General features: G+C 42.4%; 1 protein-coding gene across 8 annotated transcripts in view; it reads left to right on the top strand.

Moving 5' to 3' along the window:
* Window positions 1-25,952, top strand: part of ZNF609 (zinc finger protein 609) — an 873,827-nt gene that overhangs the window by 511,299 nt on the left and 336,576 nt on the right. For all 8 annotated transcript variants that reach the window (XM_085643985.1, XM_085643980.1, XM_085643983.1 and 5 more), the window contains one exon: window positions 16,859-17,084. In XM_085643985.1, the coding sequence (XP_085500111.1) occupies window positions 16,859-17,084 (226 nt within the window). The remainder of the gene's footprint in view (window positions 1-16,858; window positions 17,085-25,952) is intronic.

Below are 25,952 nucleotides of genomic sequence, written 5' to 3'. Positions count from 1 at the left end.
GGTGTTTTGGGCTTGCGGAGAGAAAGATATTCACCACCGTGTTTAGAAGGTTATTGTTGGGGGAAGGGGGATCTGTAGTTGCCAGAGAAGACGGCTTGTCAGAGTGAAGTTACATGAAGAGGGTCTTTTTTTCTAATGAATGTTGGATTGTAGGTTGAAATCCCCAAGTAGCAGTGATGGAAAGGTCTTGTATGCCAGTGACCCTGTTGAGGTCCTTGAAGCATGTGGATGATAAAGAGCTAGGGTATTTTATTTGATGGGTAAATGATAGATGTCGAATGAAATTCGAAAGACAGACGGCTGTGTTTCGTTGATAAGTAAGTCAGCTGCATTACCTTTGCAGTTCTGTCACGTGGGAGGGTGTGGATTTGGGGGTCTCCTCAGAAGACCACCCAAAGGTGCAGGGTTATCCTTCGTCCACGGGTTCGGGATACAAAAGGAGACCAACACTGGAGTACGAGAGAAAGGATATTTATTACAGTCTCATGAGATGGAGAGAGAGCATCGGCAACAGACACCCGCAGCTTGTCTGAGGAGGCAGTCTGCCAAGCACTTAGGTTCCACGTCTTATATACCCTTCATCCCCACCCCCTGCGTGTACAGTAAAGAAAGAACACCATGATTATGCAAAGGGGGGATGTGTACAGTAAAACAATGAACACCATAATTATACAAGTAGAGGTCAATCTGATAAGTTAGCAGATGGTCACTGTTGGGCCCCTGCAGGGCATAGGTGAAACCCATAATTACACAGCAAGCAGAGGTCAATCTGATAAGTCCGAAGATGGTAGCGGTCAAGCCCTGCAGGGCGAAGGGCAGGGCGAGGACGACAAGCATCTGGGAAACTCCCTGTCCGACCGGTTGAGCATGGGTTGGTCAGTTTTAGGCAGTCCGGGGCACGAACAAGGTGTGGGCGTATGTGCAGGAATGAGGCAAGTCAAGAGTGAAGCCCCAGAGCGTTCGTGATACAGATAGGTCAGTGATGAAGGGTGGGTGAAACACAAAATGGCGGAGTGAGTGGCAAGATAAGACATACTTTTCCACAGGGTACAAAACGGCTGAGCGAGTGTCAAGATAAAAAATACATTTTCCACAAGGGGACGAGGTATTATTGCTGTGCAGTGCGACTGGAGTGGCAGATTGTTTGTGAATTCGTGTCTCAGTGGTAGTGATGAAGTGTAAAAATGGGCAGTACATGTTTGAATGATCAATGATAAAAGATGTTTATAAAGGTGAAAGCAACATTTCTGGACCGCTGCGAAGATCTAAGAATGGTAAATGAGCTAACTCAATGAACAGTCCTGAATTATTATAGATCTTTAGCTACAGGAGAACCCACCATCTATCTATCTATTGATCTTACACAATGGGAGCAATCACTTCTCTTCCGCTTCAGGGCAGGCTCAATTTATGGCCCCCCTGTTTTAAAAGTGTCCCTTACTTAGAGGTAAATATTGTATAATTTTTTATAATCAATCTGCGCAAACACTTTTGCACTTCGTTTTTAGGTCTCGCCTGAGCCAGCGCATGGGCTGCGAGACATTTAGTAAGTGGCTTTTAAAAGTGCTGCCACGCGCTTTTGCTGGCCTAGCGCTTGCGGTTACGCGCGCGCGCAGCCGGCAGCTTTTTTCTTTTAGGGCGCGCGCGCGCACACACAACTCCCGGGCTTTGGGGCCGCAAGTCTTGTTTACGATTTTCTGTCTGCGCACGCGCATTTTCGCTAGCGTGGCTTTCTCTGCCAGCTTAATCTTGTTTAAATGTATCTTTAAGTTGTTGCCAATTATATCCAAAGTCCAGTATTTATTATTGCATATGTGGAGCACGTTCTGCTGTTATTAACATCTTGCGCCACAATCGTAAGTGCTAATAGCCCGCACTCCGTCTGTCGACATGCATGCCTTGTCTTTTTTATTTCATTTTCCGTCCACAAGAGTACTCTTGACATCATTATTGATTCGAAAGAGGCTGTCCTTCTTTGTATCTATTTTGTTTTCTTTGATCCGCAATGTTCTGCCAGATTAAGAGTATCTGCGAAAGCGTTTGCTGTCAACCGTCTAAAAGCAGTAGTTTAATCCCCAGTCTTTTTATGAGCTTCTGTAAACTTCTAACACTCTTACCTACATATACTGCGTCGCTCTTGTTCACCTCTTCTCTATGGTTCGGGGAACCTGTGTGACTTAGGCACCGTCACAATGTAAGTCGTGTGCATACCTTGCTCTTGTCAAGTCACCGGTGCCTGTTTCCTGACGCTTTACAGCGTTTAGTATTTTGGCAGCACCCCATCTGCCTCCTTTTCAGGCATCTTGCCAGCAAGCCCGTACTTGTCCTTTTTCTTCCTATTGATTTACTCAATAGTGACGGGAATCATTAAGGTTAGCTTCGGGTGAGCGTCAGCAACAAATCTGTCTGCCTTCGTTGGTGATATTATTGAGGTTTGGTGGAATTTCTGCAACATGACTGCACTGCAAATTATGTTTCCCACAACGTTTGGTCTATGATGGGACAGTGGTCCCCATTTATGCCAGCTTGTTTGCTTTGGGCAGGGGTTGGGTGGGGTGGGGTAGCTGGTGATAAGTTGGGTTTGAGAAGCACCGACTAACTACAGTTTACTTACTCTGTAGTTGTCCATTGTGGCTCGTTTAGGGACTACTTTTCGTTTAGAGTGCAGAACATCTATATGCAGGGGTGCTGCACTTTGTCTTAGCACGGCGCCCTACTAGGTGTTTTTTTCTTTTTAAACTTTCATATGCACGGGTAACACGCTTCATGTTTCAGCGCAGTACCCTCTTTTGTGTTTATTTTAGTTTTTAAAATTTTGCATAGCCTGCTGTTGTTCTCCCCCTGCCAGCGGCAGCCTGACATGCAGAAGTACCGCGTCCAGCTCCTCCATTGACGGGGACGAATACGGATCCAGCCGCTTTTACTTGATATGTTCCCCCACCGACGACTGGCCGACATCTACATAGGCTGCAGGTCCCCAGCGCTTTTCTGGCTCCATCAGCCCAGAATCCGGCACCTCCACACAGCCTCCTGTTAGCCAACAGCAACCCCTGTGCCGGCCTCCAATAAGGACTTCCTTGGTGAAGGCTGGCACGGAGGGTGCTGTTGGCGAATAGGAGGCGGCGGTCAAGTGTGCCACTTTCCTGTAACATGGATTTGGGCTGGTGGTACCGGCAAAGCGCTGGGGACCCGCGGCCTATGTAGATGTAGGCTATAAGGCTTGTAAAGTTGGAGGGGCGTGGCCCCTCTGCCCATCACCAGGAACCACCCCTGCAAGCACAGGACACCCATGCCCCGGGCTGTTCGTCATACCGAGGTCTGGGCTCAGCGGCCTATGTGTTTACCCCTTTGAAGGTTGGGGGAGCAGTCGCATGGTGACCTTACCTAGCCTGCTGCTTGTGACAATCTACTGCAGTGTTCTGTTCTGCCCTCGGTATCATCAGCCTGCCTCGGAGAGATTCTGCTGCAGACCACAAGCTGCATGCAGCTGGGCTCAGCGCCAGCTCCTTTTTACAATAGCGCGCAGTGTATTATATTTACAGCATGTGACCCTCCCTTTCCTAACTCGTCACTAGGTTGGGTGGGGTCAGTTATGTTACTTGCCCACACCCCCCATGATGACTTCAGAAAGGGTGGGGTAATTATGAGAGGCAGCTTTGGAGTTAGCAGGCAGCCCCGGGAAGTACTGAGCTGATATTGTTCAAGCCCGGTGCTGCTTAAAAAATAGGACCTTTATCATGTTATAAAGGGGTGGTCCCTGGCGATCTCAATAATTGCAGACCAGGGCTGTCACCATGTCCGCATGTAGCCTGCTTAGAATAAATGTAACCCTGCCGATACAGAACTGGCACTAGTGCATGTGCCCCTCTGCCCATCACCAGGAACCGCCCCTGTGTGCTCGGAATATAGTGCAAGAGATTAAGGAAAACGACATAAGACAAACTCACGCAAACAGACACAGTATGAATGCGGAAGTAAATTGCCTAATGACCATAACATGATAGACACTCAGATATTCTAAAGTTAAACTCTTCAATGACTGGGGTACTTCTAACCGATTTCTCTTGGGTGTACTGAAATGGCTTGGAATGACCCGAGTCTATGAACTCAAAGCATTGTCCTGCAAAAACAAAGAATCATCTCACTCTTGGCACTCTTTAACCACAAGTTGACACATGTTTTTATCCTTTGAAAATTCTCGAGTTTCAGTTTTGAGATTTAAATGAAGAATTCCTTTATACAATCCAAGTTAGACTACTGCAGAAGTGCTTATTTGGTTTCTTTTATAAAGTCTCCCAACCACCACATGCTAATTAAAAATGCAGCTGCGATTGGCATTTTAAATGACAATGCCTTTTATTTGTTTTAAAACCAATACGTAAATAAAAGGCATTGTCATTTACAATGCCAATTGCTCAAATTCTCGCACATGCGAGACCTATTGCATTGCAAATGTTTGTTTTTAAATTTCCACAGTTTGCCACGCAAGCACTTTTTTAAACCCTGGTTATGTAAATAAGGATTCCAACAGTATAGAGCAGCTTTGCTATACATAGTCTTTAGGCTCGCCTGAAAACTGTTATTGTCTGTACCTTTCTGAAATCTGCTATCCAGGCAAGAAAAACAATTATAAGGTTAACTGTACATTGATCTTTACATTGTTTTATAATTATAATTGAAATTTTAAGCTGAAGCCTGTTTTAGGACTTGGAAAATTTTAAATATATGCATGATATTTTTGTTTTGGATTAAAGTGTCTTTCTTAGAGCTTGTTTGTTGAAGAGTCACACTTACAAACTGCTGCTGGTTTTATCTATTCATACTTCGTATTTGTCTGTATTTATTTTTGCATTTTTCTTTTATGATCTATTTAGGTCGAATAAAGATTTCAAATTGATTGATAAGATGTTTTTTTACAAGGTAACAGTGCATTCCATTCTGTGTATTTAGAAGTTAGCTTGTTTGCAGTCTGGATGGGGAGATCACGTTATATGTAGGGTTTCAAGAGGTGCCTTTTGAGTAATAGACCCGGCTTCCTGGGCACCAGGGCACTCAGGGGTTACTGCGCCCCAATCGCATCAACTGGAGTGTTCCCCCACTGGTGTCCTAGGGCCTCAGTAGTAGTGGACCCAAAACTGGCTAACCAAGTACTCCTCTCCAGCACTTGACTCTTTCAGGGTAGCGAGACAGAGCAGTCCAAGGCTTACTCAAGGAGGTGAGGTGGGGCTAGACCTTCAGAATACAGTGCACACTGTACTACCAGCTGATAAACTCAATGTCCAGTCAGTGCTTTAATTTTAATAAAAGAGAAGTACTTTAATACACACACGATAATTATACTACACATAAAACTAGGATACACAGTGAAAACCAGATGTCTCTACAACCCTCTGGGCCAGAGTTCTAACCCCAAACAGTATTATAGTGCCTTGACACCAAGCGCTATAAAAATACAGTTAACATGAAAACCCACAGTAAGCATTGCATATTACAGACCATGTTTCACAGGGCTGCTCTCATTCACTAGAGCCTTGATACCAATCTTTGGATTCAAAGGATATAGTTTCAGCATATGATGTGAAATCAAATGTTCTTGATCAGCCCCATAACCGCAACGCAACAGAAGTGCCCTCCCGGCCTGAGTGGGGACACTGCTCTAGTGGTGTCGGGTAGCTGACCACAGGTGCCTGATGTCTTGGTACAGTTTACTGGAGTCCCACTAGTCCAGTATCCACTGGCTAGCTGTTATGAGGGTAGTGGCTAGACAGAGTGTGAGTTCACCCTGATACACCCAGAGATCACAAAATGAAAGGTGGGGGCCTGTGTTCACTGACCTCTATTCCGAGCTACTGCTTGTACAGACTCCTACAGCACAGGGGAGGTGCTTAGAGGGGATTTGATCTCGCCTTCAAGGACTAGAATCAAGCTTCCCCCTCTCTGGCTCCCTTGATGTGCTGCAAGCTGCCTTTCCACTCCAGCTTCCGTGATATGCCACAAGCTTCTTTTACACACCAGCTTCCTTGATGTGCTGTAAGCCCTCCTTTCCACACGTTGGGCAGCTGTCTGCAATTTCCTTGTTCAAAAGCACACACTCCACAAGTCTCACTGAAACAGCTGGTCTTCTCCCATGCTGCTGATGCCCTGGATTCTCATTGAGATCTGGGCAGCTGACTCCATCCGTCATAGAGAAAACTTCTTTAAGTTCCAGACGCAGTGAGCAAGTGTCTTATCTCTTTCCTTCACACTGTGGGTCACACCTGGCTTCCTTTGGACAGACCTGGTGTGGTTGCCTCTTCAGTCATAAAACCAGTCTTGAACAACAGCTGACCACCCAGGACAGACTTTTATCACCTGATTAATCGGCTCATCCAATCCGAGGGTCTGCTACTTTTTGATCCTGAATACACCGCCAATCACAAACCATTCATGGCATGTTCAATGCATGACTAAGGCATGCACAGATGACCTACAGTCTTCCCTGGCACCATCCTGTGCAGTTCCCTAAAGAGTATTTTTAATTGACTCCAGGAGGCACTGACCAGTAGGGGGAGGGTCCTCTTAGCAGAGTTAGTGCAGCTAAACCCAGATAAGAGCTGTCTCTCTACCCCAGCCCACCAGGCTTCTCCAAGGAAATGGGGAGGGCACGGGGGAGCTGGGATATCCAGCGGAACAGCTCGCATTCCACACACTGGCTCAACTCGCCTTTCTTCCCCAATACACCCACGGGCTCTCAACCACACATCAGGTAGACAAAGGCAACAGGACCACAGGCAAGGTAGACTGCACAGACTTGATCAGGAGGGTGGCTAGTGACTCACCCTTCCTGACTATAGATTTTTTGCTGCCAACACTGTCAGTCTACCACAGCCTGGATAGTGAGGGCCGCAGCCACTCTCTGAAAATGGGGGGTCCACTAGGCATACCCCCTGACCTCAGAGCCAAGCTCTAGGGTCTCAATCGTTGTAAACAGGGAGACCCTCAGTGGACATGTATAATTGTCATGCTCACTGATGTAGGGATCTAGAAACCACACAGTAGCTTTTGAGGGACTTGCCTGGAGATTAGCATTTAGCCGGGAAAGCACGCTCTCCAGAGACATGCAGGAGACTTCCCGTCCCAACAAGTATGATAGGGGTAGAAGAATGGATAATATGGATAGCTTCATTGTGGAAGGTAGTGTGTTAACAAAGATCATGTCAGTGGTTGCGGCTTATGGCCCATCTTTGCAGGTCAGCGATACACAGTCCAGTACCTTGATGGCTGGCTTGGAACATCTAGTCTTGGACAGTCAGCAGACAACTGTTTTACTGCTGCATACGATGGGGTTCTCACTCAAACCAAAATCCCACCTACAGGTGTACAGACGGTTCCCTTTGTAGGGGCTATCCTGGATGCTGGCTTAGAAGGCCTTTATTCCTTTGCTGGAACCTACGGAAGGCTTGGGTCCATGCGCAAATTAGATAGGACCACTAATATTTTATATACAAAAATATCTATTTCCATAAGTCCATGAAACATTAAACAAACGACGAGCCAATGTTGCTAATCCACAAGCTCGTGTGATTTATTCCACTTTTCTTTTGAGAAAATGTTTGAATACATATACATCATGTCATCAAAAAGAACAAAACACAATTCCAACAAGTTTTTAGATGGTTTTTCACAACAATATATACATTAAACATCCGTGAGGGATTCATCAATTCATAAACAATAATAATAATAAGTACACATTGGTAAACCAAGCATAAGACACCAGTCCTACACTAAAAGCTCAATAATCACACTGGGGTGGAAAATGTCTGGGTGTGCAGACCTTAAGTGTAAAGTATCTCCTGCCTATGTGTGCAGCTCTGGGACCTGTAATTCCAATTCTAAGTGCTAGTAACAGGAGAGCTATTTGTAAACTTTCTCCTTAGGCACTTGAGAGTGTCTTGTCCCAGGTGCTGGCGTCAACGCGTTTCTAACCCCGCAACCATTATGGGGTTTTCATCAGGACCTGGACATTGCGGTGTCTGTTAAAAAAGAAAACAAAAAAGCAAGGTGTGTTTTACTGACACCTAACTGCCAAAATTTGTATTGTTCACTGTTACATCCTGCACTTATTCTAAAGTACCTCAGGCTGTGCTCCTCATTAATGAGTTTGATGGGGAATCAATACGTGGTTGTATCCTGTTAAGAAAAAGTGTCTAAAATATATGCTGGTTTTCTTTATGGAATAAGGTTTTTTTTCGCATGAAATGACAAGGGTGATTTGAAAACTTGCCTGGATTGAGTGCTGGTCTGTATACTGTCGCTCTTGATTCGAATCTTCAACGAATTCAGTGTCTGTAATGGGTTAAAAGGTCTTAGACTGCAAGTATCATGTGAACATTTCCATTGTTAGTTACGAGAGGCCGGTTATATTTTTAAAGGAACTCGTGCTGGGTCACGATCAGTGAATATAAACATAGCCACGGTTGCACAGTGAGCTGAAATACTGATTTATGGCACACGTGTGTTTATGGTGGAGCGCGTTGTCGGTGATTTTGATAATAAATAGTCTCACCCCAGCGTTTCGTTCAAGTGGGCTAAGTTGATTTATACCTTACGCGTGTGACTTCTCAAACGCTGAGCTTGAAGGTATTTAAAAATGAAACGGTAACTGTGCCCGTAGTTCACGTGTACCGCTATGATGAAATGAGCCCGTTTGAAAATAGAGTGCAGTTAATGATACAAGGTACGCACGGGTATCGCCTCATGTAAACAGAAGGAAACTTGCCTGGTTTATAATTTCGTAAGGAATCGATCCCATGAGGAAGTAGTCAATTGGTGTGTAAGAGGTAGTATGGTATATGCATTCTGATCTTACCAGTAAGCAACGGAGTGGATTCTTTGAATAATGTAAATCCCATAAATGTGACCTAATGCATTGTGGGAACTGAAGTCCCCTACGTGTGCAAACATTCATATACATTTGAAACCACGTAGTTATTTCTATAGTCTGGCAATCTCGGACATTTCATTTAACCCATTAAGAAGTGTTACATTTCATAATGAGGTAGGCTTCTCTGCGAAGTAGCAAGTTTTCAATTTCACCCCCTCAAGGATTAGGCGTTCTAGCACAGAGTACTGTCCACTATAGATCTGTCTGTGTGACATTCTTCAATGAAATTGTTCACCATGGGAGCTGTGAGAACTCTATTTTTTTATCCTGGAACGATGGTGTTTAATTCGCTGTTTGACCTCTTGATTTGTTTTGCTGATGTAAATCTTCATGGCGTATACCACATTTCTGGTTATGCTTTGTTTACCAATGTGTACTTATCATTATTATTATTTATGAATTGATGTATCACTCACAGATGTTTAATGTATGTATTGTTGTGACAAACCATCTAAAAACATGTTGGAATTGTGGATTGTTCTTTTTGATGACATGACTTAAATGTCTTCAAACATTTTTCTCAAAAGTTAAAGAAAAGTGGAAAAAATCACACAAGCTTGTGGATTAGCAACATTGGATCGTCGTTTGTTTAATTCTTAATGGATTTATGCAACTAGATACTTTATTCCTTTGCAGCAGATCTAGGACATTGAGGCTATGATCCAGATCCATGTATCTTGGGAGGAAGCTGACGTTTTTGCCTTGCTGGTTTTGGGGTTTCTTATGCCCATGACTATGTGCATTCTACTGTTGACCCATGCCCATTGGCACATTTGAGCCCCTGGGACTGGTGGTGTTTTTTTTTTTTTTTTTAAAGAGTCAGCTGTTTAGGATATTGACACTATCCTTTTTAAACCCATTCAAGCACTGCATAGCAGAACATGGGTCTAAATAAAATATATTAATGTTTGATCTTTACCTAACTGTATTTAAACTCATAGGGTCTTGAAGCACGGGTGCACTCTGGCGCCCTTGCTTTATAGTCTTTACTCAGCAGATATAAATTTATCCCAAGGAAAACCAAAGCATTTCCTTGCAAACGTGGGTCAACACTTGCATGTGCTACAATTTGTAGACGATACAAAAGTTCTGAATTGCATACATGTCGGACTAGACAAAGAACTTTTCACAAATTAGACACCTACAGTAAGCTGCTGTCAAAGTAGCAAATCAAAGGCTCTGTTATTTTCAAAGACACACAAGAAAGATTGGTAGAGAAGGCCTTGGGACCAGTTTTACCTATGACTACCTGGGAATTTGGTTACTGAATTGCAAGTCTCTAAGAGACGGGTAGTAAAACGAGGTGTTTCTCTTTCAGCTACTCTCATTGAAGTTTTTATTTGGTGACTAGTAAGTCCACATGATCACTCCACCACTAAAGGTATTAAAGCAACACTTCTTTCTTTCAATTCTTATGGGTATGTCGTTTTCTTAGAAAAAAAATGATTTTTTCATGCATAAAGCTCAGTGGATCCTGTTTATTAAGATTTAATCTACTACACTTCATGGTGCTGTCACGATTTAGACTAGTGATTGGCGTGCTGGTACCATATCTAGCAGGCATAGCTTCTTATATAAAGCAATATCATCTTCTCTAGGTGGTCATTGCAGGCTGACTCCAAAATGTATGGTCTCAATCCATAGTGTATTTCAAATATTTTATATTTGACTACTTTAAAATGATTGACCTTATTACAAAGTGTAATGAGTTTGGAAAAGGAAAGCAGCGGCATGTGTAATCTCTTACTATGAACAGGGGGCATAGCTATTAATAGTGCAACAAGCCCCAATGTATCCCAATAAGATCTTTTTTTTTTTAACATGCAAACCTGGGACTGGGGGGGTGAGGGGGGGGGGGGTCAATTTTTCTTTCTTGCATCAGGACCCATTGTATCCTTGAAAACTTCTTAACTTCCTATAAGACAAGAACCGAGACTAGTAGCTTTCCCAGAAAAAAAACTAATATTTATATGCTTCTTTCTAATTCCAATACTTTAACAAAACTCTCTAATTTTAAATATTAAGAGTGCAAATGTAGATTATGGGGATACAGTAGAGTCGATGTAAAAGTTTATACATTTTTGCCTTTAGCCAAAGGAGACGAATTTGAGTCCATTTCACATCAGATGTCATTTTCCCATTTAAGTGGAAGGGGGGGGGAAGGGTAACAGCAGGCTCTATGTATAGCCAGCATCAGCTGCACTTGCTATTTAATGGAATGATGGATGCTTTACTTCTTCTCTGTGACTTGTATGTGTGATATCTAGATGTATGGGTGCCACTATAAATTGTTTACTTCAATGCCATTGTGTGTGTTGGGTATCTGATGGGGTATTGCTCTGTATACATGAGTCTCCCTGTTCTAAACCTCTGTGCAAATGCATTATACAAGCCAAATGGCTTTATCAGTCCATGTCTTTAAGTAGGTAGGAGGGCCTTGAATGGGATGCAGAGCTATGTGTCAATTATGGCCCTTGGAGGAGCACATTCCACAAGGAGTTTGTAAAATCCAAAAGATGATGAATCCAGGCGTTAAAGTAAATTGAAGATTTAATGTTATGAGGCACAGTACTTTCTTCATCCAAATCCCCAGCAGAATGAAACCAACAGTTCTCTACCAATGTTCTAATATAGAATGTATAACAGCCTAGCATGTGCAAGAATCATGGATATACAAAAGGCTTAAAGGTGCAAACACATAAAATGTATAGATTGCAATATAACACATTTCCCTCCTAAGGAAAAACAAATACTAAAACAATTACAAATTATTCCTAACACAATTACAAATTATTCCTAACACATTTTGACACACGTCTAACATTCCATGTCTTACCATCTTGAGTGACAACACTATTAAGATTGACCTTAATAATTCTAATAGGCTGTCCATACTTTGATTTACCTTTATGCACAAACATAGGCAATCTGATCCTGACCCAATCCCCCACTGCAAAGGAAGGTTCCTTCACTTTCATGCACATGTCATAATAAGACTTAGATTTATCCTGTTTATCCTATACTCTTCGAGCAATGTCATTGAAAGAGATATCTGAGTTGCCACATTTCACTTTTTTCCTGAACCACCACGGGCACAATTTAGAAACAGGATCCCTACCCCTCAGAATCCTGAAAGGTGAAACTTCAGTAGTTGTATGAGGGGTTATACGATACAACCACAGCTTCTCTCTTAACTTGTCTTTCCATAGAACACCAAAATTCCTTGCCCACAAAATATCTTCTTTAAGAACTCTATTATACCTTTCAACTTGTCCATTTCCCTGGGGCTCATACAAAGCAGTTGTCACATGTTTGATATTGCAGAAATCCAAGAATTCCAACCTCTCACGAGATTTAAACTGCACTCCATTATCAGACACAATAGTTTCTGGATAACCCTCTCGAGCAAAAACTTCCTTAAACAAAATCACACTCTCCGTTGTGGGATGAGATACAAGTTTGACTTCCGGCCACTTTGAATGATAATCTATTAGCACCAAGGCATATCTACTATCATGCAGCAGAAAATTAAAAGGACCAGCAATGTCCAAACTTAATTTCTGCCAAGGTTGATTAGGCCATTTGACAGGCATAAGAGGTGCAGGATCACACCTGCACATTTTATCAGCACTCATACACTCTTGACATTCACGGACAACCTTGTCTACAAACCTGTCCAAACCCGGCCACCAAAACACTGATCTAATTAATCTCTTCATAGTAGACATCCCCAAGTGGCTTTCATGACTTATCGCTAATATGCGATCATGAAGAGATACAGGAGGAATGCACTTCCCTTCCCGAAATATTAAATCACCCTCAATGAAAAGCTCACCAGAAACTTTCCAAAAAGGAAATGCATCCGCAGGAATATCTTGTTTGACAGGCCAGCCTTTCTTAACATAATCCATGACTTTACACAAAAGAACATCCTTTTCCATCGCTTCCTTCCAAATTTCTTCAGTAATGGAACCAAATTTACCTGATGTGACCTCAGATATTCTAGTAACTACTTCCTCATCTTCACAATCACCTTCAGCATTGCAGGGAAGTCTTGATAGACAATCTGCTAACACATTTATTTTGCCAGGAACAAATTCCACATCAAAAGTATACTCTTGTAGTCGTGACATGAGCCTGGCAATACGAGCTGTAGCTTTTAATCCACCACCCGGCGACAAAATTGAAACCAAGGGTTTGTGATCTGTTCTAAGAACAAATCTAGCACCCCAAATGTAGTTGCGAAAATGCTCAATCCCTCACACACAACCTAACAGCTCCCTCTCAATGACCGCATAACGCCTCTCTGTTATACTTAAAGTGCGAGACGCGAATGCAACATTCCACTCTTCTCTACCTCCGCGTTGGGAAAGTACACAACCCAAACCATAAAGGCTCGCATCCACGGTCAACACACACACTTTATTCATACAGAACGCTTTGAGGTTTGGAGCACTCACCATCTCAATTTTAATGTTATCAAAAGCCTCTTGCTGTTTTTCTCCCCACACAAATTCTACATTTTTCCTTGAAAGCTCCCTAAGAGGTTCCATTTTTGTAGCGAAACCCTTGATGAATTTACTGTAATATTCGCATAGCCCTGAAAATGACAACAATTGTTCTTTGCAATCTGGTGCTGGAGCCTTCAAAATGGCGTCAACAAGGGATTTTTTGGGAAACACACCCTTTCTTGATACAGTATGCCCCAAATACTCAACAGAGTCTTGATATAGTTTACATTGTTTCCTTTTGAGTGTCAACCCATAACTATTTAGCACATTACAAACATTTCTAAGGTGTTCCGTGTGCATCTCCCTGTTTGGAGAAAAAATCAAAATGTCATCTTGAAAACACTTAACGAAACTTTCCATATCCTTGAATAAATGACACATTGATCTTTGAAAAACAGACGCCGCTGACGCCAATCCGAACGGCATTCGTTTAAATTGGAATAGACCCTATGGAGTAATGAACGCTGTTAAATGTCTTGATTCTTGTGCCAACTCGATCTGGTGATATGCTGACCTAAGATCAAGTGTAGAAAACACTGAATCTCCACCCAACATACTTACAACTTCATTTATATTGGGCAGAGGATGACAATCCATAATAATGTTTGCATTTAGTGCTCTCAAATCTATGCACATTCTCAAGGACTTGTCGGGTTTACGTGCAAGAACTACTGGAGAAACCCACTCATATGACTCTATTTCCTCAATTACCCCACCAGCAATCATCTCATCTAAAGTCTCTTTCAATTCTCCTCTAACATTAATGGGAACATTTCTTAATTTTTGTTTAGCTGGTGATGCTCCTTGTTTGAGCTTTATAACGTGCATAAAACCCTTGAGTTTTCCTAATTTTTCTGAAAACACATTTGGAAAATTCCCAACAACATCACACTCCTCCCCAGCCCCTTCCACTACCATGACAGGTTCTCGGTTACGAGGATTGAGAATAATTCCTAATCTCAATTGGTCTTTCCAACCCAACACATTTACTCCCTTTTTTGCTACATATAGTTTGATCCAAGCAACTCTTCCCTTGAATTCAATTTGGGAGCCCACAAACCCAAGAAAATCAGTAGAAGATCCGTCAAAAGTTTATGCTACAATATCTGGAGGAGATAACTCTTCAATTTTCTTTTTCCCAGAAAACTTTTCCCTGAAATAACATTCTGTCACTATGGTCCAGGGAGACCCTGAATCTGCCATCAGTTTGAGCTCTACACCCAAAAATGTTACTACACATTTTGGGGAACTCAATGTCTCATCCTCAACACTACTAATATTCAATATTGAGACAACAAATCCCTTTTCCACTTGAGGGTCATTACAAGATAAACGTTCACACCTCATGCATGTAACTTCTGACAGATCAGACTTTATACACGACACTTCACTATTCCTATTGAAGTTCCTACTTTTATCCAAATACTTTCTCCTTTCATCCTTACACGCCTTGGAAAAATGTCCTACCCTACCACATTTGTTGCATTGCTTCCATATAGCTGGACAAAATTTGAACGAAGCTACATGGTTGTTGCTCCCACACCTAAAGCACATAATATTCTTCTCCAAACTTTCCTGCCATATTATTTTTCCCACTTTTAACATTTCCAGTATTACTCACTGCACACACTTCATCATAAACTTTATCATTTTTGATCCCTTTGGGATTTGACTCTTAAATAGTTTTCATCCATTTATCAGACTGCTCAAACGCCTTAGCAGTAGCAACTGTATCATGTAAATTTGGAATTCCTAAAATCCAAAGTTGCTCTTGTCTTCTTACTCCGAACATTAACAATTATCTGATCTCTAATCATTTCATCCGCTATAGCTCCAAAATTACACGAAATAACCAACGTCCTGAGCGCTGCCAAAAAATCATCAAATGACTCCCCCCCCCCCCCCCCCCATCCCCCCTCTCTCTTTGAGCTCTAGTATAGAATTTGTATCTGTTAAGTGCAATACTAGTAGTAGGTTTAAATCTGGTCTCTATACGTAACATGGCTTCATCGAATCCCCCTAAATCGCCTTGTACAATTGGAAGTGCTCTAAAAACTGCTTGTCCCTCCGAACCCGAACAATGAAGAAAAATGCTTTTCTTCCTCTCATTCCCCATTCTTTCTCCATCGATTGCTTTTAGGTAAGTCATGAATTCTTCTTTCCATCTGACCCACTGAATTGGAGGGTCTCCCTTCGATTGAAGAAATTTGGTTGGGGGATCAAACTGCATATTCACACACAATGTCTCAAAAATAGTATTATTAGTCCCTCCGACTTGTTGCCTACTATGATTTGTGTGTTTAAGCAGTACTCCGTTTTTGTTCGATGTGAGGTTAAAGTTTTGCAGTTTTTATGAACCGTTAACAGTGCATTTAAAAGTGGACTACTTCTCCTTTAAAATTTGTTTTGGTCGTGTTACCAAATTCAAACAGCCACCAATTGCATTTGTCTGTAGAAATACCTTAAAATATCCACAAAGCACAAGCAAACGATCTCTTCGTCCCTGAAATGCTCTCAAACCTCCACCAGCTGCGAGCGAACGATCGGTATTTCTTCGTCAGGAAATAGTGAAACCGACGTTTTGTTTACGTTTTGGTAACGTGATGCCAAACAAGGAAGTGACATCAAGCGTTACGTGTGTGATGATATCTACGCTCAGAGGACGCGATTACACGTTACCATGACGATGACCATGACAGGACGGCACGCTTGAGTTTCAGCGCGAGCTCGCTGATCACCATGGTTTCCAATTAAATAATGCAAATGCGTGCCGATCGCATTCAAAGTTAATCCGTAAGAGATATTTTGCGCCGCTTCACATTTCACGGGTAGTAATCCAAATATGGTTGCACGCGTAGTCGTCAGGAAGGTTATTGATCAGTTTCGTTAATCCAATCCAATTCAAACGAAATTCGAATGTTGTAAAATGAGTTAAAAAAAACAATTAACCATCCAAAATACCGCTCCTGTGCCTCCCAGCAGTAGCAGGTACAACTCGTCGCCAATTGTAAAATCCAAAAGATGATGAATCCAGGCGTTTAAGTAAATTGAAAATTTAATGTTATGAGGCACAGTACTTTCTTCATCCAAATCCCCAGCAGAATGAAACCAACAGTTCTCTACCAATGTTCTAATACAGAATGTATAACAGCCTAGCATGTGCAAGAATCATGGATATACAAAAGGCTTAAAGGTGCAAACACATAAAATGTATAGATTGCAATATAATACAGTTGTACATCATTTATGAGCACATGTTTTAGGTAACACTGTACCCGCTTAGGCATCAGCTGTGTTCTCCAATCAATTGTGATAGCTTGTGAGCACTGTGTGCAGGTCTAAGATGTTATTGGTTTCTCTTAGTTCTTCTGTTCTCTGAGGCAGTATGACTCTCACTTATATTTGTCTGTTCTTCATGCAGATGGAGTCCCCTGCCTCTACTCCTCCTGTGCTGCCTTTGCACCTGCTGGTGCCCGTGGTCAACGCTGACATCTCATCCCCTTGTGAGCAGATCATGGTGCGCACACGCTCAGTGGGGATGAACACTTGTGACGTGGGATTGGCGACTGAGCCTGAATGTTTGGGTCCCTGCGAGCCTGGAACTAGCGTGAATCTAGAAGGGATTGTCTGGCAGGAGACCGAAGACGGTAAGAAAATGTTCTGCTTCTGCATTCCCCATTAACCAGACATGGTATTCACCTGTAAATTGTTTTTAATATAAATTACTCAGACATTGTACACACTCTTTAGTTGGGCAGTTTTTACGTAGTTAACCATCTATCCTTTTTAACTGTCCCTTGATACAGGTTGTCATTTTAAAGCTCGTTAACTAGAAGCCAAATAGTGGGTGCTCTTATGGGACTGACCCCTGCGTCATCCTGTGTTTGTGCATAGTCCCATTTTAATTGTGCAAGCTCATCCAGATGGCGTTTGTCCCCATCATTTCTAGTGTGCATTTCTTTCTCCTTTTGTTTGAGGTTTCGTTGATGGTCAAAAGTTCTCAATCTCCATTTGCCTCCTGTGGTCCTGCTTGCAATTTTCTTGTTGTGGATTATCATTTTATGTCCGTGGGGGACTGGTCTTCCAACTTCTTATTAGCTTTTCAAATTCGGCAGACACAAAGGATGCGAATGTGTCACTATTTTTGGAATTTGATATGGTGCATTTGTCAGATTTACCCATTATTGATGATACTCCCACTGATGGAGATTGGATGTAGTTTCTTCTCTTGCAAACTAGTTTAGGACGTCTCTTGAGACTGGCCCATTGACGTAGCAAGTCATGGCTATCAGGAGTTGCAGCAAGCCGCAATATTTCTGTCAATCACAAAGGTTCATGCCATGTACACTCCCTCACCCAGCTACCCATCCGTCTATGGATTAAATTTTTCACATTTCTATGTTGCAAATGTAAGTCATCAGTTAAAGTGAATTTATATGGTGCTCTTTCATCAGAATGGACTGTTGGTACTTCGGTTTTCCTAAATTGTTTTAATATTGCAGAGAGGGTGGTGGGGATTTCCTGCGTTTCTGGGTAAGTTTAGAAAATGACCTTCTGAAAAGTCTAGATTTTCCAGAAGGATGGAATATTAAGTATGCATTTGGAGAGCAGAGGATTTGCTGTGGTTTAAAGCACCAGATTTTTCAGAGGTGGAATCCCGGAAGTAGTTTATAAGAGCATTTATCAGTAAGGCAAAGAACCTTGAAATCTCTTTTGCAACGGTAACTAACATAAGTTTCTAAGAATTTGCCTTGCGCTAGCAAAGCGAGGCACAGAGGAGGTAAGTCTATTTGATATGATTTTGAATTGTAATTAAAGATTTCTCTGTACCTACGTAAATGGCATTGCAGTAGTCTAGTCTCGAACAATTCACTGCAGAGAATCCTGCTCTCCTACCCTCTAATCTATGCAGCGGAAGGATCAGACCCACACTAATGTACTGATGTGTGTCCTTATTAAGATAATAGTCTATTTTGAGTACCAGGTTTTAATGTTCTTTCTATTAGCCACGTGCACTAGGCCAGAACTCTGAGACCAAGAGGAAAGGTTTCTGCCAAGATAGACTACTTCTGTCCTCAATGTTCTTTAAGCCGTTTTCTTCCAAGGTCCCAGGAGAATTTTGTGATCTTTCTTTCAGGAAGGATATAAACTAGTCCAGAACTTTGCTAACAGTCTGTTGGTGGGACAGATTTTAGCGCCAATTTTGTGTTTTAGTGTAAAATGGCAGTTATTGTAACTTGATGAGCCAGCCATCAAAGATTTTTTATTCTGGTCGCTTACACATTTGCATGATTTAATTAAGTACTTCTTAAAAACACATATTTTATTTGTCAAGTTGCGCATGCATCGCAGGGCTCTGCACACCAGAGACATCTGCAGAATCAAACCATATAGACATAAGGGCAATCGACTTTTGTGAAGATCAATATACGTAAAGACATACAAACAATACAAAATAATATAGAAAAAAAAACCTGCCCCCAACTCCCTCCTACCCCAGTCCCTCCCCCTTTGATCACACCAAGTCCGCATAGTCCTGTCCACTGCCTATATATATAGAACAGAAGAATCCTATAATACACCCCCAGGGTCCCCCTACACAGCATCTCCACAGACCAAATATGCACAGATAAATTACCCCAATGGATGAACCTCCGCTACAGCTGGCGGGTCCAACCATAAGCCCCTATAATCTGCCCACCGTTTCCTAAATAAGTACTTTTGATGTATTTTTTAATTTTTAAACATTCAACCTCTGCAGCAGAACACACCATAGACAGATGTCTACGTTCACCTGAGCTCTTCTGATAAAACCGCTCTCCCTAAAGTTGCTTCCTGCACTGCAACTCAAGATGCAACCGCAGTTCTTGGCCTCCTCATTATTAAGCTGAACATTTGGCTTGGGCACATGCCTAGATGTGCTTCTCCCTTTTGCTGGTACTTATTCAACTAGAGGGCCATTTCTGACAACGTTCCTTTTTAATGAATATTTCAACTCAAAAACTTAATCAGCTTATGCAGATGTTAGAAAAACTGCTCATTGATTAAAATGTTAAAATACAGGTCACAGCCTACCAGGCAGTGCAGCTGTGTGGTAGGCGAAAGACATCTTGGGGAGTTTGAGAAAGTTGACCTGGGAATGCATTCTGCCAGTTACTTTCCATTTGCTTTGCGGTTTGTAACTCACATTTTTTTGCTTTATATTTGCTGTCTTTATTTGCTTTAGGCTGTCCAGCTTGAGTTTGTACCTCCCCACGCCAAAGTCGTATTTACAGTATTCTTCCACAAACTTGTTTTCTGTATTAAACAGGCCTATAAATCTTGTTCTCTCGTCACATTTGCTGGCATTTAAAGACTGAGGTCAAATGTCAAGCTGTGTTTTGGAGGGAGCCTGGTGTTTATTTTGCTTTCAGCGTTGTTCACATTGAGAGCGTTTACAGGCTAGAGGAATGCAGCAGACTTTCTGCTGCGTTCAGCAGCAGTCAGCTTGTGCCTTTTTTTATTTAGACATAGCCATCTCATGCTTCAGCTGCACAAAACATTTGCCTTTCATTAGTGGGGCATGAAGTTCACTAGTGACATTGTCCGGGTGGGAGGAACCATGAACGTTTCTAAAGTCATGTTTGAAAACTATTAAAAAAACAAAACTTTGTACTGATTTAACCTGCTGTACTAGTTATTTGCTTTCTTTCACGTGGATTAACGCATTCGTTTTCAGGGGGTGCCGCGTGCAAAGTTCAGGAGGGCGCTTGTGGACCGCACTGATTAATTCTGTTGTCCTAGTGCTACTAAGATAAATGAGTTATGCATGTGAATTAAATTCATTTTTGGAATTATTGCAGAGACGTTAAAGATTTTCGCAAAATACCTCTTTGGTGAGCAAAGTTGCTAGTTGGCCCCAATGCTTTTCAATTTATATCTGGCTGATTTGCCGGAACGGTTGGCTGTAGCATGAGCATTTCCCTCCAAAATAGCCGAAACCAAAATCCAGTCACTCCAATATGCGGACGATATGATATTGCTCGACAAAACCCAGATTGGTTTACAGCAGCTGTTAACGGTATTATCTCTATATTGTAGAGAGAAAAATCTAAAACTGAATACCCCAAAAACAAAGGCAATGATAATACCGCAAAAATTAAAAAGAAAGGGTGCATGGAACATCGAAGGTAAACCCATTGAGATTGTGACCACCTGTAAGTATTTAGGTGTTTGGATCGATCACAAAAGACGAACCTCTGCTCACATTACTGCAATGCAAGGTACAGCTCAATGTTTGGAAGGCATTTTTTGTTGAGCAAGGAAAGCTCCCCTGACCTTACTCCCCTAATCCGATTAATGGGGGCAACATTTCTCCCATCAGTAGCCCATGGTGCAATAGCCTTCAAAGATAAGATGACTACATGGCTGGATAGAGCACAGTCGGCCTGTTTTCGTAAAGTTTTTTTCTTGCGGACTGCCACTGTGTGATATCCTGTACTTTCTGCATGTGTGTTTCTCTTTAATTTACTTTGTCAGCCATTGTAAGATTAGCTATGCTCATGCTCCAATTCGGAGAGAATTCAATCTTTCTTCCCAAAAATGGATCGCGAAGGCGCTATTTATTGCATATTTTCTAAAGGCTAAACAAGCTCAGGAAAACACCTTGAAATGACATATCTGGACAATGATAAATACCCAAGTGTCCACATGGTGTGAATATCAAGCCCACTGTGTTGAGGTATTGGATGCAAAGGAAATATGGTCAGCCTCCATATCCACACCAGTGGCCTCAAGACTTTTAACAAAACAGGCGAAGCTACTGTCTGCCGACTGTGATATGCAAACATTAAAAACCTTATAGCATGGGAGCTGGGCCTCGACCCTCTGTCAGTGTTCCTTGCCATATTACCTGTCCTCTCCTTTAAAAGCTGAAGCGACGACTAATGAGGTTGCGGTTTGGTCTGATCCCACTGTTGGCATACAAATACGGGCAAGGGTGTAAAGAGTCTGTAGTTACCAAGTGCCGAGCTTGCGGAGCAGCAGAGGAATCACTAATTCACATATTGTGCATTTGCATGAAACTACGTCCACTATACTGGCTCCGTCCAATTTGGCGTATTTTAAATATACGAACATGTCACGCCGCCTTAGTTGAGTGCATGAAGGGTGAATCCGCGCAGCTGGCGGCCAGGTTTCTGAAGTATTTGATGGCAATAAGGGCATCTCTGGACTCCTCCGTCGTATAGCACTTGAACTTGCAAAGCTGGGCAATGTTATGTACTCCTTTTAAGGTTTTAATGTTTATAGGAACCAAAACAGGGTTTCTATTTTCTTAACTTTTGCATAATTGATTGAAACAACCTGTCTTTTTATCTTGTACAATAAGGGAACAACATTTTATACTGTATATTTATATGTGATCTCATTGGGCCCAAAACATATTGAGGTGACATCATTTTGATGTCGCCTCACTATATTTTGTGCCCTTGCCTGTGGCGGGCTCCCACACGAGTGAGGCACCATTTTTATCGGGAGACCCGGGGGAACGCTGGGTGCTAGGAAATTTGTGTCAGCCTTGTGATGCCACAACTTTCCCACACAAAAATGTGTCAAAGTGCATTTTTCAGCTAATATTGAGGTTTGCAGGAGATTCTGGGTAAGGAAACGTTGGGGGATCCTCGCAAGCCATACCTCCCTAGAATCCCCTGGGTGTCTAGTTTTCAGAAATGTGTGGGTTTGGTAGGTTTCCCTAGGTGCCGGCAGGGCTAGGGTTTAAAAACTACAGCTAGGCACTTTACCAAAAAAGGGTCATTTTTCACTGCAAAATCGAGGTGTGTTCAAGTTGCGTTTTGCGACGTTTCATGTCGTGGGCACTAGACCGACCCACACAAGTGAGGTACCAATGTTCTCGGAAGACTTTGGGGAACGCGGGGTGGGTGGAAATTTGTGGATCCACGCAGATTCCAGAACTTTCCACCACAGAAATGTAGGGAAAATGTTTTTTTTGCCAATTTTTTAGGTTTGCACGGGATTCTGGGTAACAGAACCTGATGGGAGGCAGTCAATTCACCCCATCCTGGTTTACCCTGGGTGCCTAGTTTTCAAAAATGTATAGGTTTGCTAGGTTTCCCTAGGTGCCGGCAGAGCTATGGTTAAAAAACTACAGCTAGGCACTTTGCCAAAAAAGGGTCATTTTTCGCTACGAAATTGAGGTGTGACCACGTTGCGTTTTGCGCCGTTTCCTGTCGCTGGCACTAGGTCGACCCACACAAGTGAGGTACCATTTTTATTGGGAGACTTAGGCTAATTCAGATTTGTAAAGCAACTGTTATTACCTATTGACTTTCGATTCATTTCTGCCTTCCAAATGAAAGACCTTGTGTAAAAAAAAAAGTCATTTTGAAAAATGACCGATAATTCTCATGCTAGTATGAGTATTCCCAATTTCGAAAATTTGCAAATATCTACTGTTTCTAAACTCTATAATTTGTTTCCATTTCAGAAATACATAGGTGTCTTTAATACCGATTTTTCCATGTATACATTTTCCCACAATAATTGATATATACCGGTACATAATAAAAAGCCATTGCAAATTGCTTCTCAGTTTTTGACTCTGGGTTAGTCGGGTTCTTGGTTAACCTACAAGTCCTATATATCCCCACAACCAGAAAGGTGGATGTAACGGTATATTGCTTTCAAAGAGCTGTCCTAATTAGAAGTTACAAGTGAAAACGTTGACACAAAAGGCTGTTTTTTTCAACTAATGTTCAATTTTTCCTATATTTAACTATTAGTTTCTATAAAGAAACATTTATGGATCTACACAAATGACCCCTTGCTGAATTTAGAATTTTGTCTACTTTTCTAAAATGTATAGCTTTCCAGGATCCATTACTGCTTTCATACCCATTTCTCCCATTAACTGGAAGGAGGTTGAAAGCACAAAACACAGCAAAAATAGTATATGTCCCAGAAAAATGCCAAAACTGTGTAAAACCCTTTTTTGATACCATTTGCGGGGGAAAAACCCAGACGCTTCCATTTGCAGCACTTTTTTCCAATTTTTCTCCCCCAAAATAAAAACTTAGCTGTATTTTGGCTAATCTGTGGGACCTCTCCAGGGGAATCCACAAAACCAGGGTACCTTTACAATCCTCATGATGTTGGAAGAAAAAGACGCAAATTTGGCGTGGATACTTTATGTGGTAAAAAAGTTACAGGAGCCTAAGCGTGCACTACCCCAAATAGCCAAAAAAAGTCTTCGCACCGGGGGGCGGGGGGGCTGGTGGGGGGGAAGGCCTAGCAGTGAAGGGGTTAAAGCTTTTGTATGTTTAGCTACACAATAATTATGTATGATTTCCTCATTTGTCCAAGCAGTTACAAGTGCAGTTACCTTGCAGGCACTAGGGTCTAGTTCTGGGTGGAGTTCCACTACGCAGAACTCCACAAAGTGTCTCAAAAAAATCCACCTCGCGTAGACTAGGTCTGAGCGGTAAATTCCGTTCCACGCGCAGAATTTGGGTAATTTCGTGTTCCGCGAAATTGCCAAAAATTCTGCCATCTGCGGCTTCGTGGAATTTTTTGCTTGTTCGCGCTTTCAAAATGCGTGTTCGCGAGACATTTCTCCACAAGCATGCAAACAGCGTTCGCGAACAAGGAAAAAGCATCGCAAACGGGCGGATAAAGCAATTCCGCATGTTCGCAAAACTTTTGCGTGCTCGCGGAGATTTTTTACCGTTTCGCGGAGCTTTGCGTAGCGCAACTACGCAAATTCCGCCCACCCCTAGCGGAGACCCGCAAGCAGTGGAATGCATTAGATCTCACAGTTCGCGCTGATTTTTACTGCCGGGTGTCTTTCCAGAACTTCAAAATCAGCACAAACAGCTCCATACGAAGCGCAAGAGGCTGCTGCTTCTTTCTGCCACGCAAGTAGATGTTTTACTCTAGTGGCAGCTTCCTCAATACGAATGGAAGGTTTCACAACACGAGCGGTGGCGGCTATTCGTGACTACCCGCATTGAGAAATCTCGCCAGGAGGTGGTCTGGACTAAGATTTTGCTTGCTCACGCTCACCAACTTAATTTTGGCGAGTGAGGAGAAAAAAAACGCAGGAGAGTGGGAAAAACTCAGAAAGTGGAATTTCATGCCCAGGTTTACTAGGGTCGAGATTTCAATGGTGCAGCAGGTGCAGGTGCACAGGGGCCAAAAGATCTAGGAAACTCACTGAACACCAATTATTGCTATATTTTACTATCAAACACGCAGTAACAAGTGCAGTTTCCTTGCAGGCACTAGGCTTGTGATTTAAATGGTGCATCAGGTGCAGTGCCACAAGGGCCAAAAGGTCTAAGAAATCCACTGAGTCGAGGTTATTGCTATATTTTACTACTACCCAACTCTGAACCTGCTCTGGCTTGTATCTTCCCGCCCCCTATGGATCCTCTGCTGTTCTGTGCTCCATGTGGCTCATAGTAAGCGCTGCCTTCTCCACCATCGCGCTTCCTGACACTTCCTCTATCCCCTCACGGGCTCCTCACTCGCAGGCTTCCACTTCTCCCCACCTAGGACACTGGTGCACCTTAAAAGTGTATGGATCACCTTTTTTCATAGTTCGGCAACTTTTATAAAAAGTATTTAAAAGTTCTATAAAGCATATTGGTGCTTTATAAGAGCACTAGTTATATTCCATAAAGACACTTTTTTATTGTACTGGGTAGATTACTTGATTTGTCTGAATCACAGGATGTTGAGCCGACAGATATTAAGTGTGGCTGGCATGTTTTTGGACTACTGCGAATGATACGCAAAGTTTTAGATTTGCTACCTCCAGCAGCTAAGAAAATCATTATCCAGGCAGTGATCATTTCCCGCTTGGACTACTGCTATGTTCTATACTTGGGGGTCACCAAAGGCAAAATGAGAATGCTGCAGAGAGTCCAGAATACTGAAGCGCGTTTACTATAAAACATCCCTAGGTGAGCCCCTATAGGGGCTGCCCTCGCAGAACTGCACTGGCTTCTTGTACAAGACAGAGTGAGTTTTAAAGCTCTAATGTTTTTGCCACAGAATCTTTAATGTGAAAGGTCCTAGCTATCTCTCTGTTAATCACCCCGGTTAGACCTAAGAGGAACCTCAGGTCTACGGGTACTGCCAGGCTGTCTATTCCTAAAATGGAGAGCCTGGTTGGGAGGGCGTTGATTTGTTTTTTTAGTAACAAAGTTATGGAACCAACTGCCGCTAGACCTTAGGATGCAGCCTTCAGAAGTGCTGTTCCACAAGAATCTAAAAACCAATTTATTAGGGCATCATAGGCCGATTGGTGTTGAGGCAGTGGATGGGGGTTTCTCACCTCTGACTGGAGGAAGAATTCATAACATGGGACACTCCGTTGAAGTAACAGGTGTTCTATAAAATGCTAATCTAATCTATTTTTTCCACTCACATGATGCTTGGGCAAGGGAATCTTCCTAAGAGAGGTTGGGAAGGACCTATGAAGTCTAGAGCTCTGGTTAGGACACGAGCTGGAGTGG

This window comes from Triturus cristatus, chromosome 3_1 (assembly GCF_964204655.1).
Source record: "Triturus cristatus chromosome 3_1, aTriCri1.1, whole genome shotgun sequence".
Classification (NCBI taxonomy): Eukaryota; Metazoa; Chordata; class Amphibia; order Caudata; family Salamandridae; genus Triturus; species Triturus cristatus.
The sequence above is the reverse complement of the archived record's forward strand: the minus strand, read 5'-3'. Positions and strand labels throughout refer to the sequence as shown.